At 40.0% G+C, this 18,910-nt stretch overlaps 4 protein-coding genes across 6 annotated transcripts; 1 reads left to right on the forward strand and 3 right to left on the reverse strand.

Moving 5' to 3' along the window:
• Positions 1-156: 156 nt before the first annotated feature.
• On the reverse strand, positions 157-4,950 carry LOC106388743. The gene is made up of 14 exons (XM_013828885.3): positions 4,237-4,950; positions 4,078-4,164; positions 3,909-4,018; positions 3,625-3,675; positions 3,284-3,455; positions 2,898-3,179; positions 2,583-2,786; positions 2,019-2,504; positions 1,733-1,942; positions 1,457-1,645; positions 1,209-1,372; positions 964-1,113; positions 796-874; positions 157-702 (listed from the first exon to the last, which is right to left on the reverse strand). The coding sequence occupies exons 1-14, from the start codon at positions 4,684-4,686 to the stop codon at positions 265-267; spliced, it is 3,072 nt and encodes a 1,023-aa protein (XP_013684339.2). The 5' UTR covers positions 4,687-4,950; the 3' UTR covers positions 157-264.
• Positions 4,951-7,151: 2,201 nt separating this feature from the next.
• On the reverse strand, positions 7,152-9,042 carry LOC106388732 (UDP-D-xylose:L-fucose alpha-1,3-D-xylosyltransferase MGP4). Its single transcript, XM_013828878.3, has 4 exons — positions 8,361-9,042; positions 7,909-8,070; positions 7,605-7,820; positions 7,152-7,494 (listed from the first exon to the last, which is right to left on the reverse strand). The coding sequence occupies exons 1-4, from the start codon at positions 8,844-8,846 to the stop codon at positions 7,282-7,284; spliced, it is 1,077 nt and encodes a 358-aa protein (XP_013684332.1). The 5' UTR covers positions 8,847-9,042; the 3' UTR covers positions 7,152-7,281.
• A 149-nt stretch (positions 9,043-9,191) lies between these two features.
• On the forward strand, positions 9,192-12,050 carry LOC106388726 (E3 ubiquitin-protein ligase TRAIP-like). Its single transcript, XM_013828872.3, has 9 exons — positions 9,192-9,431; positions 9,506-9,764; positions 9,899-10,000; positions 10,093-10,175; positions 10,275-10,391; positions 10,618-10,720; positions 10,802-11,243; positions 11,321-11,487; positions 11,586-12,050. Exons 1-9 carry the CDS (start codon positions 9,313-9,315, stop codon positions 11,700-11,702), a joined length of 1,509 nt encoding a protein of 502 aa, XP_013684326.1. The 5' UTR covers positions 9,192-9,312; the 3' UTR covers positions 11,703-12,050.
• LOC106388725 lies at positions 11,770-17,251 on the reverse strand. Of its 3 annotated transcripts, XM_013828870.3 has the most exons (11): positions 16,790-17,251; positions 16,601-16,708; positions 16,279-16,475; positions 15,793-15,989; positions 15,520-15,628; positions 15,115-15,395; positions 14,512-14,611; positions 14,237-14,445; positions 13,777-13,858; positions 12,456-13,673; positions 11,770-12,277 (listed from the first exon to the last, which is right to left on the reverse strand). In XM_013828870.3, the coding sequence occupies exons 1-11, from the start codon at positions 16,855-16,857 to the stop codon at positions 12,111-12,113; spliced, it is 2,736 nt and encodes a 911-aa protein (XP_013684324.2). In that variant the 5' UTR covers positions 16,858-17,251; the 3' UTR covers positions 11,770-12,110. The 3 variants fall into 3 exon arrangements, with proteins under 3 accessions (XP_013684324.2, XP_013684323.2, XP_013684322.2); XM_013828869.3 differs by having other exon boundaries at positions 14,237-14,611; positions 15,793-15,986; XM_013828868.3 differs by having other exon boundaries at positions 14,237-14,611.
• Between the last annotated feature and the right edge of the window lie 1,659 nt (positions 17,252-18,910).

Below are 18,910 nucleotides of genomic sequence, written 5' to 3' on the forward strand. Positions count from 1 at the left end.
GGGTAATATCTACATCAAAAAAATTGACAAAAGAAAAAGAAGTTTACAAAATTTGTTAAGACATTAACCGTCGAAATTGCTTAAACGGCAACGTATGCTCGAGTCAAGCTCCTTTTTATGGATTCCTCCTTTTCGCCGGGGAGTTAAAGCCGTCGGTTAAAGCAAAGAGAGAGTAAATGATTAAGATTTTTTTTATACAAATTATCTCTCAAAACAAATGAATGAAACAAATCATTAATCTGTTTTTTTTCATGCGTCTCCGTTTTACAAAGTGGAGTTTCCGGTAACGGTTTCGTTCTCCGGCGGCGGTTTTACATATTTTCCAATGACTTTCTGGCGACTATTTCTATTTCTCATTCTGTTCAGCTTATCTTTACTTCTCTTCTTCTTCTCTTCTTTCTCTACATTCTTCCTCTGCCTCTCTTTCTCTAATGAACCTCGCCACACCACCTCACCTGTCCATGGCCATATCCAGTGTCCCACACGACGGTCTGAGTCTGCTTCCTCTGCTAGATCCTCGTCCATTGTTTTCAGAGTTGTGTACTCGAACCACTGCACCCACATTTGCCCTCTCCTGTCTTTCTGTATGTGTTGCTCCTGCATCACACCGGTCCCAGGATCTATGTAGACAATACGTCTCGCGCTGTGGTATGCCCATACGTTCACCAGAAGCTCTAGTAACCGTGAATAGCAATGCTTGTCCTGTGAGAAAATTGAACACATTATGATTGTTCTCAAATATGTCAAATACCCATATGAGGACTTTGGCAGAAGAAGGATTGATTTTCTTCTTACTTTGGTTAAACTCAGATAGCAACGGTTGGTTCGATGATGCTCTTCATACATCTGTGCATCCAAAGAATCCACAAACATCCTACAACACGAGAGAGAAGAAACACTCTCTAAGTACTCTTTATTCTAACGAGGATCAGACTGAGACAGTCAATGGGTAATAACAAGCACCTTGAAAACATGACAAACTCTAAGAAGGATCTTGTTGGCAACGCCCAGCTCTGCATCACAGACCATGTATCCCCATCCTCGGGCATTGGAGGCAGTGAATCCATATTCTTGACACTGTACATTTTCTTCAAAGTTTCATTGTAAGCAAACCTTCATCAAAAGTCCACAAATTGTAAAGAGTTAGGTATATGATATCTCAAACTTTGTTATAAAACTATATTTTAAAAAATGTGTATGGGTTTTACCTGCAGTTCCCAGCATTTATGGAGTCACAGAACGACCAAAAGGGTTTCTGCAGAGGATTCCTCGGATCTTTGTCCATGCGAACCCAAAAATACAAAGCATCTCCGTGTTTCCGTGTTTTTATAGCATTAAGTAATGCGTTCTCAGCAATCCTTGATAAAGATTCCTGTTTTTAGGGTTCCAGATCACATCAAAATTATCACTAGTACTGGGACCATAGTATTCTATAATAGCAAGGGAAGATGTGTACCTTCCTGGCTGTCGCTCTCCAGGACTGAAACCCTATCCATGAATTCTTGTGTAACCGATCAATCTTGTTTGAAATTGCAAAGAATGCTCCAAAGTCACCAAGAGAATCTCGATAGTACGGATTGTTGAAAAGCGGAAGACGTGATGATGCATCAATATCATCCATCCTAGGTCTCCTTCCTTTACCTGACTGCAATAAGGTGCATTCATATCAGTTCAGAAAATTTTTCCTCTTTTGGACAATTGCAAAAACAATATATTTCACATGGAAACTCACCATGCCCACCCCACGATAGAGGGGGTATTGATGTAGAAACGACCAAGTTCCTTCACCAAAATAGGGTTCATATATGCATAATGGTTGACCGGTTCGCAGCAGCTCCCCTTCATCCCTCTCGTGTAGATCATTCTTACTTCGGTCTGCCCTTTTGGCGTTTTTATATACTTCCTCCCATGTCCCATGATACTGCAAAGCTCTGCCTTTCAGCTGCACAACAACAAAATAAAATTGACACATAGGAAAGTGGAGAATCATTTCAAGAACTCGCATCTGAGATGCTTACCTCCTCGTCTTCTTGTCTTTTTTTACTGTTAATCACTTGGAGATATCTCTCATCTTCCCATATTTCATATACAAATGAATCATCATTAACAACCCCAAATTTCGTAGCTTCTCCTGAGGTATGATTCCAATGTCCCTCAACATTCGCTATGAACTCATAGCTTCTTGCTGTTCTATTATCAGGCAATGCATTCATGAGAGCTTCGAACAGATGCCAACTCCAGCTTTCTCTCAGTTTTGGAGGAACTGTTTGTACATCCTTAGGAGAAGCAACTTCTGACGATAACTTGAGAATATTCTCTAGTAGAACCGCATAGCCTTCAATGGTTGCCAACGCCATCATATTTTTAACAGTTGCTTTCCCCATCAAGCCAATATTCCGAGCCAACGGAGATATTTTTCCTTCTGTTATCACTTCAAGCACAATCTGCAACAGAATCTCAAGATTCTTCTTGGGGAAAAGATACCCAGTAACCCTGTCATCGACCTAATTTGATATTGCCAATACAGTCAGTACGCCACAAAGCATCTCCATGGAGAAACGAGCAAAGGAAAAGAAATATACATGTTTTTTAATATTCAAGAGGTCCGGTGCGACTATCGGTTTCCCTAGTGCCATGGCCTTCATCAAAATTTCTGGAAAAGATTGCTCCTCAAGAAATGATCCGTAAATGACAAGATCAGAACTTTCCAGTATCTTATCAACATTCCCCGCGACGCTTACATGCTTCACAGCATCTTTTGGATATGTCAAGTTCTGGGAGATTGTCTAAGAAGTTCAGAGACAAACCAAGGAACAAGGTTAGTGATTTTTTTGTAATCTCTATCTTCAAAAGCTACAAACCATTTCATCAATAGTCAAAGCAGACCTTTGTTATACCTCAATAGCTACGCTGTAGTTGGAAGCTGACTCTCCACCTAAAACTATGATCTTGAGATCGGAATGATAACTTTCACTGTTGTAGCCTGAAAATAACGGCCGCAGAGCTTGAAGCAGTAGAGCATGTTCAAGCCATTGACCTTTGTACAAGAACTGACTTCCCACAATAGAAATGACAATGCCATCTTTCCGTGGAAAGTCCAGAGTCTTTGCTTTCCATGCTTCTTGAGGAGATCCAGGAATCACATAAAAGTTGCCGGCATCAAATTCGGAGTAGAGAATCTGCATGAAACAAATAGCGAGTCAACTGAGAAGAAGTAATTATCCAAAGCAGAAACAAAATTGAATATTTTCTGGTGGTTGCACTCTAATCATAAAATATTTACCGGAAGGAGATAATCATGGAAGACCACAACCGATGCCCGGCTGAAAATCTTTTTCCAGTCGGTTAGGAGTTCAGTGTGCCCTGTTGAGTTATACTGTCTAGACCGAACAGCCAGAGTTTTCTCATTGATGACCCAAACAAGAGGCAAAGACTTGAAAGGTTCTTGCATGAAGCTGTCAAAGAATACCCATAGTTTAAACTTATCAAGAACTTCACAAAAAATGTAACAAGATATATTTGGGTGTATATATGTATACACATTGTATACGTCCTACCATGATTATAAAGCAAAACCAGAACAATGTGATAACCACTCATACCAGAAGAGCCGGAAAATCTTACCAAGTAAACATACGCCTAGCCTCGATAGAGTTTACAATGACGCCATCATAGCTTCAAGATAAGAACAAAAAAAATTATCAATGATCAGAAATCACTCATTGACCAAGTCAAGCCAACTTAGTTTCTGCACTAGAATAATAGAAGATAAGAAGCTATAATGCACAGGATCAAGCTCAGATCCATCCACATTAAATTAATAATAGCCTTCAAGATTAATTCCAACAAGACAGCCCGAACTAGTTCTCCAACAAGTTTTCAAGCAATGGAAAATGCAATTTACATACGAGAGCCAGTCAATAACACAGCCTGATGCATGGTTAGCCTCGAGTATAGTGACTGGAACTCCCATTTGCTGCCAAACTCCATGAACTGGACCGTCTTCGAGTGAGTACACCTACCAAAGACAACTGTTATCATCACTTCATATTACTAAAGGTACACACAAATGCATACCTCGATTGCATATCCAATCTCTAGCAGCGCATTGGAGACAGTCACCATTTTCATCTGTTGAGCATCAGCTAACAAATCCGCAAAAACCTTAAAGAAGAGAAAACCTTCAGATCTCTCACAATGGATCAAGTTTCTTTACCTAGAAGCTAAAGAACTGACCAGAGCTAGCTTCGGCTTTCGAAATCCAAAACGCTGCGTAGTAGTAGCAGTGAGATTGAAACCATCACTAGTACTAGTTGTTTGAGCAGCATCTCTCCGGAATTTCATCAGAAGCTTGGTAGGCTCGAATCTAACACCCTCGCCGAAATCGAAAACCCCACTCTCCTTGAAAACGATCAAATCAGGTGGGAGAAGCTCCTCCTTCTTGCTCCTCCACGGCGGTTTATCCGATTTGTCGACGACGACGAGACCGGGGAGGAACATCTGGAAGAGGACGACGAAGAAGAAGAAGACGCACATGGTGCAGATCAAGTGGATGTAGTTGAGCTTCTTGAACAGGAAGAATCTCGATAGCCTCGATCTGTTTCTCTGCAAGAACGGGTGTTGCCTTCCCCATCTCGCGGCGGCGGCCTCTCGTTTCGCCGGAATCCCAGATTCCAGAGATCCCATTGAAGTAATTACATGCAACTCCGGCGAGATTACGGATAATGCGACGAAATCTAGTCACGAGAAAGAGCAGTGGAAGTGCGTGTGGTTAATTCAGTTGATGACGTAGAGAGAGAGAGAGAGAAAGCAGCGGAAGCGCACAGATGCTGTTTGTTTCTTTGGCGTCAATATGGCTGGCAGAATCGAAGGAGACTGTGTAAGCTGCGCGGATTCGAAGGGAGGAGTCCAAAGAATTATTTTCTTCCTTTGTCTGTCTAATTTCACCTTTTTATTTTATTTTATCTATTTTTCCTTCATTTTGGTCAGATTTCTATCATTTTAGAGATTTAAATTTTTCTTTTTTAGTTAAATTTTATTAATATTATCTTGTTAGTTATGTTTCACGCGTAGTTTACTTTATTGAAATCCGATCGACCATTAATCATGCATAAAACTGGAAAACAAAACACATAAGAAAAATTCAATAAATATATAAAATCATATCTGGAAAATGTCTAGTGAACCAACATTTTCTTTTGACATCCGTGAAACAACATTATTATTTAGGCGTGGAACACTTATTTATAGCCGCTGGTCTGATAATTTTCATTTATGATTTGCATTTTCGGTAAATCTTACATAAGAAGCATCCTCCAAAAAGCCTATAAATTTTAAAATCAGTCACATGTTTTTAAAGTATGGATGATTTATATATACACATCAACTACAGTGTGTTAAAATAAATAAATGAAATATAAAGCAAGTGGACCCTCATATCATATGCTAGCTGTCAGTCTTAGTTTTGGATTTTTTTAATGGATTTTACACACCTCGTTGTCAATTAGTATCATTCCAGTTCTTCATATGTGTCAGATTTTCCTATCAACAGTTTAAAGATTTTTATCTGTCTAGATATATATTTGTAGAGTACACCAGTCCAATAAAATCAGCAAAATACTTTTGTTTACCAATTTTACCGCTAAAAGGTGTAAAAATCCATGATCAGGATTTGATTCTTCTCATTGCAACATCAGTTAAATTTGACAACTGCAAATGCCATACTTGAATGAAGTAATCATAGAAATGGCAGACAAAATGACAATTATAGCTCGGATCAAACAAACAAAAATGTCAATTATAGGCTTATAGCAGTACGTAATTTGATCCACTGTATTTGTGTGTATACGACTTGAATGAAGTAATCAAATAGAAAAAGAGGAGAGAGAGAGAGAAAAGCAGATCGGGTTGAGGATTCCGACGTCCGGCCGGCGCGTGAGCGCACGTGCCGTCGCCGGAGCCCCTCGATCTTCCACCGAGTGATTTTCTACGGCTTCTCTTACTCGTCCTCTCTCTATCGCCTTGTCGGAGCTCTGGTCCGGGCCTTATCCGCTGTCGTCTTCTCCGGAGGTGATCAATCACCAGTGGAGGCGCTGTGTTTGGAGTAACGACGCGAGTGGGTGGAGGATGGGGGTGGTGAAGCCGGCAGTTTCGAGTAGTCTTAGTTTTCCGGGAGGTGGAGGCTTCTAGAGCTCCATCGACGCCGTCCTTGTTACCGGGAGGCGGAGGCTTCCTCTGCTCCGCTTTCGCCGGCTCTTGCCTCTGGGGTGTGAAGGTGGTTCTGTGCCTTGTGCCGCCAGTTAGTGGTCTTCTACTTCTGTTTTTAGGTTTCTATCTTAGTTTTCTAGCGATGTTGGGTTGGTTTGGCCGGAGGAGCTCTCGTCGGAGGATGATTGACGCTCACCGGTGGTAACTGGGTGATGGTTTGCGTTAAGCCTCTCGTCGGTGGTGGTGTTTAATAGTGATGGATTAGCTCTCTTTCTGCGATTGATGCTTTCCGATATTAGAAACTCCGTCTTGAGGGCGTTAGCGGTGATGATGTTGTGGAGCTTTTGAGCTTGGGTTTGTACCGGTGGATCGATCGTTGGAGATGGCACTGGGGTTTCGATTGTTGCGGGGTTCCGTCGTGGATCGAAGCGGTGGAACGCGTGAGCGGCGCTTTCGTTTGGGTAGCTAGGGTTTCCGGTTTTTTGGGCTTATGTTTGTGTGGAGTAGGATTGCCCTTATTGCCTGGGCTTTGTAATATTTGGACTTGCCCCACCTTTAAATGGATTATATAATATTTCAATTTGGAAAAAAAAAAAAAAAAGTAATCAAATAGAATTTTACCCGACTCAATGTCAATTATAGCATTTTGACATAACATTACTTGAATGGATATAACACTCTCAGAGCATGCACAGCGGCGAACCGTTCGTTGAAGTTCAAGAAATTAATTTTTTTTTTTTTTTATAAAAAAAATTTAAATAAAGTGACCAATAGGGGTCGTCACGTGGTGTGGGACCCGCTGAACAGTCACGACCCGGGTTCACGCGGAAGAGGCGGGATGAGCCGAAGTCTTTCATTTATGCTTATTTTAATATATATTTTTTTTGGAAACCATGTGACCCCCTCCCTGAACTCCTGATGCGCATGCTCTCACAACTTTAAAAGACTCCTACAAAAAGTTACTCTTTTTTTTTTGAACACCACAAAAAGTTACTCTTAACTTTCTTTCCACAGGCCTGAAACAATAAAAGAGGGTGCGACCAAAACAATCTTTTTTTTGTGCGCCATTTGAATTTACTCTAATTTTCCTAAAGGGGACTCAAGAGCATGATCATCCACTAACCATAGACCATAGTCACGGAAACGTTTGATCTTCTTTTCAAAACCAACAATGTAGTTATTGTGGATGATCACATGCTTCCCCTTTGTCTCCTTTACCCATGTCTTGTTCTTGAAGTACAATCCTCCTGTTGGAAACGCTGCCTGAGGAAGCAAGTAGAGATCCACCTGCACAACACCCAAAGATCCCCAATAAAGAGTTTAGAGTAGCTCAAAAACGTTTAATCTTTTGAGACAGTTTTTTACGGTGGAACTTGGAGGAAACAATCTACATCTACCTGATGAGCTGTTTTCATAAGTGCCCAGTTAAAACCAGGCTGGTCATTTGCTTTCTTAGCTTTGGACCAAGGTTGGTCTTGAAGTTCCTCAATCCATTTCCTCATCAGAAGCTTTGCGCCACTAGTGGGGCGCAAGAAAATCATGCAGCTACAAATATAAGGCCTTCCTTTTTTACCCGGAGGCGGTAAATCATGAGAATGATCCAACGGCTTAATCTGCCACCAAAAAAACCAATAAAGGAAACAATAAACAATCTGAATAGTAGTCAAGGAGATGTGTGAAGGAGAGAGAGAGTTTACGTACAGCAGTCATGTCATCCATGAAGTATGCATCATGCCTTCCTTCCAAATACTTGAAGGGATCTTGGAGCCAGACCATATCAACATCGTTGTACATAACACTGTAACCTAGCTCCACAATTTGCAAGAGATGCTGCGGCCTCCTAGCTGTGAAGTTGAAGAAACCCTAAGATTCAGATAATGATCCTTTAGTTAACAAAGATGATTCAAACAAATTTGATCAAAATCAACAAGCAGGGGATTGATGGATACATAATCATTCAAATTCGATCAAAATTAGAAAGAAAAATGGATGCTGACTAAACAATGAAGTAACCTCAGTTGCACCGTACCGCACTTTTGATTCTGTTATGATTCTGTTATGCGCTTATATTTATCAGATCTAAGTGAAACAGTATGATAACAACTAATCCATTTACAGTTAAGGAGATGTAGAGATAAAAGATTATACAATACCTGGGAGCCGAACTTGTGAGCGGTTTGAGAATCGAACGCGGGAGGGATGAGAACGGCGTGACCAGGCCATCTCTCGTTAACCTTGTAGAGAGTAGCGTAATCCTCGGCGATCACGAGGACTTTGTCCTGGTGCTTCTGCCTGGAGACGCTGATCAGCCAGTTGCTGAGGAAAGGCAAGTAAGCATAGCTCACGGCGCAGACGATCACGGTGCCGTTCTTAGCTGCGAACTGAACGGCTTGAGCGAGGGAGTAGTCGCGCCACTTGGACTGCGAAGGAGAGAGCGTGTTTGTTGGGAAGGGGAATAAGGGAGATCCAGCCCAGGGTAGGAAAACGCCGAGGATGACGAGGAGTGCGAGGAGGAGGAGGAGGAGGCCGTTGCGGGAGAGGAGGGAGATGGGACGGTTAGAGAGTGAAGAGTTCGAGAGATGAGATGAAGAGAAAGGGTTTTGGATGGGACGCTGGTGAAGGTACTTTTGCTGCGCCATTGTTGTACAAACAAAATTGGGAGAGAGATGTATACAAGAACTGGGTTGAATTCAATACATATACAGATTTGGGAATTTCTGGAGAATTTTCAGGGAAGAAGATAGTGTAGATCTGATGATGATATGATGTGGAGTGTGAGAGAGAGATCTCAAACACAACGAAGAACAACAATGGCGATTTGGAATAGTATTTTTCTCATTTCTTCCGGTTTAATTTTAATCTGTTTTCATAATCGGGTTACTGCTGGATCTGTCGGTGTTGGATGGGCCGTTAGTTTAAAAACGTTGGGCTTAAGCATCTTGGACCTATCATGTGCCATGCAATAACCAAAGCTTTTCGCGCTTGCTCAGAAATTTCAATTGTTTTCTCTCCCGCGCCCAATGTTTTTTTTTGTTTCTTACATATCTTTCCTGTCTGCATTCAGAAACCAAATCGTTGTTGTCGGAACAACGGACAATAGGAGAGATGGCCGGCGAAAACGCGGCGTCGAATGCAATATGTTCAATCTGTTACGAAGATCTGAAACCGGTGGCTGAGAATCTGCAATCGATCTCCGCCTGTGGCCACGTCTTTCACGAACTATGGTTAGTACTGCACAATCAATGATCTTCTAAAAGCCCATGTCTTTTTTGCTGATCGATTTTTCGTGAAAACCTAGTTTGCAGCAATGGTTCGAGTACTGCCCGAGCACGAACAAGCGAAACTGTCCGATTTGCAAGCAGAAGTGCCACCTAAAGGATCCTTTCCGGCTCTACTTTCAATCTTCCGGGAACCAAACCGATTCGATTGCATCGCAGAAAGTCGAGGAAGATCCGGTCTTGTTGAGAGGAGAAGTGAAGCGGCTCCAAGGGAAGATACAGAACCTTGCTTCAGCTCTGGAGGGGCAGCAAAAGCAGAATCTTGAAGTCTCCGACCAGGTAAGCACATAAGGGATGAGTAGAAACATTTGCATACAAGACCCATTTGATTAGTAGAATCGTGCTAAGAAGATAAAGCATAAGGTTATGTTATTATAAATTTATAATCTTTTTGGGGTTTTTTTGCTTCTTAGTTGCATCAGTGCAAGGAGCAATTGAAGGAGGACAAAGCAAGAAGGTGGGAGGCTCTACAAGAGATATCAACGACACAACTCTTGCTTAAAGTAAAGTCAGAGGTATAAAACTAAACTAAACTCATCAATGATCCTTAGGTTAGTACAAGTTCGTGTTGAGTTTCTTATTACTATTATGTTTTGTTTTGTGAAAGGAATGTGTTCAGCTTACTTCTAAGTGCGCTAAGCTACAAGACAGGACTATGGCTCTTGCCAAGGAGCTCGCTGCGCTTAAACTGTGGGTTAAATATTTTGGTATTTTTCCTTTTAACGGTTTTCAGACAGTGAAACATTCAGTCTTTTGGTGAGCCTAATATATCTTGTTTTGAGCATTCAGGGTTTCCGATCTAAGCTTGGATGAAGATGATGTTATGAAGCTCGCCATGCTAGGGAATAATGCAAAGACCAAAGATACTATAGATACACTTGTCAAGTCCTTGGTTATCCGAAACAGGTATACACATTTCATATGTTTTTTTGAGATTCCCTGTTCTCATTTTTTGTCAGGACTCAATTCATTATCTTCCTTTAGTCATATCTGCACAAGTGTAATGTGGTTTAAGCTGATCAGTTCAGTAGCCTGTTTGGTCACTGAAAATACACAATTAATAAGCAAGTACATTTCGTTTTTGAAATCTTTAATACCAAAACATTCTTGTGTATATATCCACCTCCTACAGGAGTTATAAAGAGTTGCTGGCCAAATGCAATCAGCTGGGTAGAGGAGAAGCTCGGTCTTCTGAGAAACTTGAGAAAGCTATGGAAAAGATGGATAGACTAAAGGTTAGAGTCTTTCTGTTCTTGTATTTCATCTTAGCTGTTTTTTTTTAATCCAGCTCATGTTATCTTTTTTCAACTGGGCAGAAGCGAGTGAGGGAACTTGAGATGATCGCTGAAGAGAGTGAGAACAGAGCTCTAAGGGAAATAAAAGTTTCAAAGAACTGCAGTGACAGACAAGTCTCCAAGCCTGCAACAGAGAGCTTTGTTTCTTTCAGAATGCCTCCATCAGGCAACATAGTTGAGAAAATCTCTACACCACTTGGTAAATTTGAGAAGAATGATGGCTTCACCATTCCTGAATCGTGCTTATGGGGAAGAGGAGACTCTATTTCTGGTAAACCGGAGTCTGTTATCGAGATAGATGATGATGTTCCTGAAACCACAAATTCTGGCTTCAGATATTCGGATTCTGTTATGAAAGATGAGAAGAGTGAAGATAGTAATGTTCAGGATGATCCCGTGATCAAGGATATAAAGTTTAACATCAGAGAAAGTCCGGCATCATCAGTCTCAACTCGGAACAATGGTACTTCGGCATACATCATCCATCATTTTATGTTCTTGAGTGAAGTAGATTTGAAGATTGTTCAAAACTCAATGCAGGTGCTGGAGACATTTGGTTGTCAAGTGGGAAAAATCAAAATCTCAGAAGATGGGAAACGAGTCCTTCACTAGGAGGTTATGTCTCAGGCAAGAATGATCTAATCTCTGTTGGACCTGATGGGAAAGGTGGAAGAATCAAGGTGTTGAGATCCAAACCCCAATTTTCTGTGAGTTTTTTTGTTGCTTCTACTCATCAGTCTCCATAAACTTAGTGATCCTCCTCTGTGAGTACTTTGCCTAAAGTCGTTGTTCTCTATTTGCATAGAACGCCAATGCAAGCTCAGGAAGTGGTAAGAGATTCAAGGTTGGAAGTAAAACAAGTGGCTCGTCGTCTCAAGGGTGTCTGCAGATCGAACATTTTTTTGCGAAATCCAATCGCTAACATTTCGAGGCCTAAATGAGAATCTTAACTTTTTGAAACAAAAAAAAACACCAAAGCCACCCATGTATTGATGTCAAACTCTTCTTAGCCAAATGTAATCACATGCAAATAAATACATGGGCTGTTTTTGTTCTGGATAAGATTAAACCATATAATGTATGCGGAGTGTTTGCGGCACATAAGAAAACCTCACAGTCTCGCACTTATTATAACTTCGACTCACGGAAACATTGAGATTTGAGCTACAGATTTCGAAAAACAGAAACCTAAAATAGATCATGCAAATCATAGGACTCGAAAGTACATCAAAATCTACCACTGTTATTTATAAGCATCCACATACCACAAGCAGCAAGAGAAACAGACTTCATAAACTCTTTTTTTTAGAGGATTGTGGGCAGAGCAGAGTTACTTGTAGCCAAAGCCAAGGTCCAGTTCATGACCCATAGAGCCCTGACGATTAGGGCCACCGGCTTGACCCATTACGGGCGACTGCTTGGATGGGTCTATCCTCTGGTGAATCCCCAAGAGTGCCTGAAGTGAAGCTGGATGATCAACTCTGTTGACTTGAGGACCTGAAAAGACACAAAAACGATATATATGTTTTGAGAGACCAACTCAAGTGAAGAGCAAACTCCAGTCCACAAAAGGTTTTGAATCCAGGGAAAAAAAATGAGCGAAAGTTTGAATTTTTTAAAGGGTAAATATAATAGGAAATGGTTTGATCATCTTTTGTTATTCCTGGTGGCATACCGTAGTTGGGCTGGCGATGAGCGAAGGGAATGCCCTGTGATGGATTCAATTCGGGGATGAGACCCTGCATTTGGTTGTTTACATTAGGAGAGTGATGGTGTGGTGGAGCACCACCGGGGAATCCTTGCATTAGATGCTGGCGTTGCAGGTTGTCTTGCATATGCATCATATGTGGCGGAAGATGATCAAACTCGGGAAGTCCACTAGTTGTTGAATTCTGGAAAGGTGGACGATGGTGAATCATGTTTGGTGGAAACCGGTGATTTGGTGAAGAATCCTGATGTTGACCTCTGATGCTTCCTTGGCCCATGAAATCGAGCTGAGGTTTTACATGAGCATATTGTTGGGGATGATGTTGAAGAAAGGGACCATCTTGACCTCCCATTGTTGGTCTTTCGTTCCTTGGACCAGAGTTTAAAGCGGCTAGCTTGTCAGAGATGTTGAAAGTTACTTCAGGCTCCTGATTATGAGATCTTGGAAAAGACATGTATTTTTGTGGGTTTACAGGATCGCCAACGCCAAGGAAGTTACCATCTCCTGGAAGGCCTTGTAGCCCTCCGGGGAGACCGTCAGGTCTGATTTGATTTCTTTGGCTCAGTTCACCCATAGACCTGTCTGATCGTAGCGTGACCACAGGAGCATCAGTAACCGTAGCTCTTCCAGAGGCTGGTTCTCCAATTGACTGCAGTTCATTCATGAAGGCACTCCCAAACAGATTCTCAAGAGTCAAAGACTTCTCTGGTGCAAGTACTTCTCCGGCAGTACTTGCTTTCACAGATGGTGGTAGTCTAGTCTCTATGACCGTATCTTGACTTTTTGGGTCGGCACTTCTCTGTAATAAAGAAAGAAGGTGCTGCGAAGCCTGGTCATCAACAGATGCTTTCCGTTGTTTGGTCTTCTTCACTGAAGAAACACTAAAGTCTTGGTCAACTGGCAATGGAGGAGGAGGAGGAGGATAGATTTCACTAACTTCTGACAGAATAGACTGCTCAAGATCTTCACAAGTAAGAACAGGTGGAGCAGCTGTTACTGGTTTAGTTGAGGAAGTGTTGCTTAACTTATCAATGCTTTTAGTGGCATGGCCTTGATAAGGAAAATCCATCGAAAATTCACCCTTAGGTTTTGTCTCAAAGGTTGGCAATTTATCTGCACCTTGAAGTAGTGACAGTAAGCCTCCTGGTGGCCTGCTGGATGGGGGATCTTCGACAGGCTTGTTATCTGCACCGATATTTTTTTTGTTAAAGAGAGAGCAAGAGAGGTCTTGAATTATTATCTTTGTATGGAAAACGTTACTATTCTTGCATAACAGTCTGCGGATTACCTTCTTCAAGGAATAGATGTGCGAACTTTGAGGATTTAACAGGCTGAGGGCTCCGTGTCTCTTCAACTTTTTCTACAACTTTCTACAAAGAATGTGGACATTTGTAAGGTTAAATGAGCTTGTTCGAATTCCACACGGAAACTATGTATATGCAAGTACATGACCATTTCCGTCATTCCCTTAGGAAAAGGCATTAGACTTTGTTTATAAATATCACATGGGTCATTCTTTGCTCACTAAGAGAACAGACACATCATGTTTGTCTATAGTCCCCAGGGTCAATACATCATAAAGGAAAAAGGCTCAATTACGACTGGGTAGTGGACACTAAATCAGAAACAATTATACACCATTAGGACCAAAACGAAGTGCATATCAAACAGATTCACAAGGATAGCATAAATGCAGGAGCTATCAAGGGAAATGAGCTAATTGAAGTAGATCGAATGAATAAACTCACCTTATTAGAGGAGGCACCAGTATTCAAATTTATAGCGGTGTTGAATATCTTATCGAGAATTGATGGCCCATCCTCCAAGCTTTTCTTGTGTTCTAGCGTCACTGGAGCCTGTTCAGTTTTTATAGGATATCCCTGAGCTTCAGCAGCGGTTGAGATGGAGGAAAGATTTTCAAAACTTTTGTCCTGATTAACTGTATTTGTAGATATTCCTACAAATGAAGGTATATTAGCAGCCTTTTCACTTGTGTCAGGGGAGTAGACACGAACAGCTTCACCTTCTACCAGCATCACACTTGAGCCTATTGTAATTCCCGCATTCACCATATTAACGCCTTTGGGATTCAAAGGACTACGCTCATGTTGAGAAGTTTCAGCCTGCAATGGTGTAATAACCAGTAAATAACAGGTGCGACCAAAGACAGTGGATGTACAAAATTTGTTTCGTAAATTGATGCACCGATCAGAGAGTGCATCCAAATAAAGGTATAGAAAGAAAAGACAAACCACAAAGAAAATGGGCAACACCCTCAAAACTAACTCTCACTTAACAGGAAATAAATGAACTCCGTCTAAAGTGATAATAATCAAGCGACCACAGCCTTGGATCATATATAACCAACGAAGTCGTAACTTTTACTTACTGAGCTAGGTCTTTTTTCTCTATACTCTTAGTTTGTTCGTTAGGTAAGAAGAGGGAGGAGGTGCAATACAACTACATGTACTCATGTTCTTGATTGGAATCTAAGCACAGAATAATATAGTATATACCTCCATTTCTGGAGCAAAAATGCTTAAAATCGATATGCAAACAAAAATAAAAATTCCATGGACCACATATATTAGGTAAGAACGAGCATCTCAGAAAGATAGTGACTTACTTGAGGTTTTCCCCCTTGCTTTCTTCCCAAAACTGTGCTAGCAAAACCAGGAGGTACAAGCGGCCTGGGCGCATTACTTTGAGGGGGAAAAGAGTGGTTACTAGAACCAGGATCTGATGGAGTGTTATGGACTTCATCGCTTCTACTTGGCCGCTCTTTTTCATCTTTGGACTCCCCAAGCAGTTCAGTAAAATCGAAGTCGTTTTTACGTAAGTCTGGGTTTGATTTTTGCCTCTCCTGAAATACTTTTTGATGTTCCTTCCTCAACAACTCAAAAGAAGCTACAGAGAATTGAGAACGTCAATTAGAGATTGGCACAAAAACGCATGTACAGACTGTATGAAGTTCGCAAACTGGTAAAGAGCAAGCTATTGGACAGATATTAAGTAAATTGATTCCTTTTACCTCTTCTTTGTCTTTCTTCTTCAGCTCTATCTTCACTTGTAGAGTCAGAAGCACCAAACGTCTCATCATTTAGTGAGTCTCTAGTGTCACGTCGAGTGTAAGGTTCCGCCTAAAAATACACAGGAGAGATTTAGGAATATGTGTCCTTAACTAATTGATCTTTATTCAAGCTCACCAGCTGATGACACCCAGCAACATGGTGGAGCAGCATTCAACAATCATTAAAACTAAAAACTATCCAAGCTGGCAACAAAAGACAAGTGGGCACTTAACCTTGTATGGGCGAGGAGGATGGTAAGGTTCATTGCTTCTCCTCAGCTGATACGTGTCATTAGACTGAGATCTGGGGTCAGATGATCCCGCACCAAATCCAGAAGGCTTAGGGAAAGAACCTTTCCCAAGAAGTCCATCATGCTCCGGTGGTTGCCAAGGCCTCCGAGATGGCAAGCCAGAACGCCTTCCACGCTCTCCTAACAAAATATACAGTTCAGTATCAACTATAATACCCAAATTCCAGAATCTTTCGCTATGGTCTTCTTCTCAAGGTTTCACTCAAAAAGAACAGTCTTCATGTAAAATAGTGGAAATCTACATTTACACATATTGAACAGCCACGTAGATAGAGTTGTAAATCATAAAAAATGAACACTTTTTGCAGAGAAAAGTAATTTGTAATAGTAGATTAAGAGCGAAGATTACTAGAGCTAGTCCACCTCGTAGTAACATTTAAAGAAGATGAAGTGAGTAAGAAGAGGCTACCTGGGTCCCGATCTGAATGTGAAGAATCAGCATCTTTATCATTCCATCCACCTGAGCCTGAGCGCCCTTCCCATCTTCCATGGGTGCCTCGCGAGTTGCTACCTAATTCACCCCTAGTGGGAGGCGATGAACTATAGTCATTCCGTCTCAAATCGCCAGGAATTCTCAGCCGCTCGGGTGAAGGATCTTCGGTGTGACTGCTCACATAAAGAGTACACAGATCAAGACATGTCTCTCTCTCCAAACCAAATATAATACGACTACATGATCACATCTTTATCTTAGAAATAAATTCTGAAATAAATATAGAAGAGAGGCTCACCGCAAGAGTAAATCATTAAACTCAGAGGGAAGATTTGGCAGCTTCTTACAAACATCTTTATCTTTCAAGGACGAAAGAAAGTTTCTCGTGTATGAAATTCTCGGTTTCCTGATTCAACACGAGAGAAAAACAATTACATATGCGGCTTAATCAAAAAGATGAACAAGCAAAGTAGAGATAGAAACTTACTTATTGGATTCATCATTGGTTCCAACAAGTTGATCCATGGCAAACTGTTGTTCATCAGGTATACTCATTGTAGACGTAACAAGATCTAAACTTGCCAAAGTATATGTTCTTAACGCTTAATGAAGCTGCTCTACAGTACTTCTCTTATGGTAAATAAATACCCAAAGAAAAAGCAAATCTTCTTATAATAATCTGGTATTGGATGTTACATTACAGCACCTAATGTATTCATTCTCTCAAGTTAACCCCAAATAACATTCAAATCAAAACCTAACAACGAACCAACCACACGATTTAGCAGCAGCAACTTCACCAGGTCGTCAGCTATATGTACAGTAAGAGGAAAATCAAAGTTGTATTTTCTAAGGTTTTCGGCCAGAAATGGTAAAATCTCCAAAGAACGTAAAGCTTTTAAAAAAAAAAAACTAGCTCATTCTAAAAGTCAGAAGGCTAATCTCGCATCCGAGTCCCCCCAATTTTCACCCAACAAACCCAAAATTTCGAATTGAAAAACCCTAAATCTGAAAATAACGAAATAAATTATAGTTTCGTGCACAAATCTGAGGTCTTCGGCAGCTAGGGTTCTACTACAAGGACTCCAGAATCCATCGGTGAAGACGGATAAAAAGATAACAGCGCAAATTGGGTTTTGATCTGCAGAAAGAAAATTTTGCAATTTCCAGATTTTGATCGAATGGCGGAAAAGAGAAGATCGAATTGAGCAAACCAAGTCTATACGAGAAGAGAGAGAAGGAGAGAGAGATTGACACCTCACGCGCCTGATTTCCACGCGCTACATCCATTATATTTGTAATAATTGCAACTATCCCCCAACAAACTTTCTAGAATTGGAGAAAACCCCTTAATATGTTTTACTTTTGTAATTTCTACCCAATAGGGACTCATCCACATTTTCCTGATATTAAATTATATATCAAATCAACCCATGTTCTAAAAATCTGCCAGCTAGCCGCCTGGGCGCTACATGCCTCTCTTCCGCCCCAATTTATGCCAAATCGGTCTAAAAAATCGGATATCCGATTTTCTCCACCTAGACCGCTTAGCCGCCTAATCTATTTTTTAATTATTTTTTTAATAATATTTTTATTTATTTATTTGATCTAAAATTTTATAAATATCATGTATATTCATAATTTTGACGAAAATTACACTATATTAAGTTTATATATTCTATTTGTGTGTTTTATATAATCTTAAACATGAAAATGTATTAATGTTATATCCAATTAAAGATTAACATATTGTATAACATAGTAAATAATCTAAAAATTCTCTCCCGCATAATTTCCGATTAATCCCCGATTTTTTCTTTATGCGCTAGCCCAACCCGACCGACCAGCGCCTAGCGCGTTCCCGAACAGGAAACTGTTATAAAACTCATATTTTTGTCACTATAAAACATTACAAAGAGCAAATCCCCTATATATTAATTGAGGAACATTTGAAAAGATGTAACCTCAATTTTGTATTAATTAAAATAGGCCCCAATGCATAGGTGGCACTCAATTAGGTAGTCAATTACATTCAATTGAAAAATAAATAGGTCCACATTCGATTTTTATATGTTGTTAGATACATAAGTTGGTTAAACTATATGATATAATGATATGATATGTTATTTTCTTTCCTTAAATCAAACCTACGGAATTACCATAAATGACTAATATATATATGACAATTAATGATTTTAATAATAAAGATTTGATAACAATTTATATCTCCTCCATCATTTTTTGTTTAATTTTATATTATTAAAATAAATTAAACAATCAAATTAGCTATAAAAGTAAAATTTAGATTTTTTCGTATATGTTATATTTTGAATTTTTAAAAACGACAATAAATGACTAAAAATATTAAAATTATTATGTTAAAAATTAATGATCAATGGTTTAACATTTTTATTATAAGAAGATACACATGATTTTAAAACCATATGAGTAAAAAATATCATTTAATAATAAAATAAATATATATATAGATTAAACACTATATACCATAGGATTACATAAATATTTTAATATTAAAAGTTTCAATGAATTTTCAAGAACATTTATAAATTATAAACTTATTAAAGATTTCAGATTGAAAATTTTGTTA

This window comes from Brassica napus, chromosome C3 (assembly GCF_020379485.1).
Source record: "Brassica napus cultivar Da-Ae chromosome C3, Da-Ae, whole genome shotgun sequence".
Taxonomy (NCBI): domain Eukaryota; kingdom Viridiplantae; phylum Streptophyta; class Magnoliopsida; order Brassicales; family Brassicaceae; genus Brassica; species Brassica napus.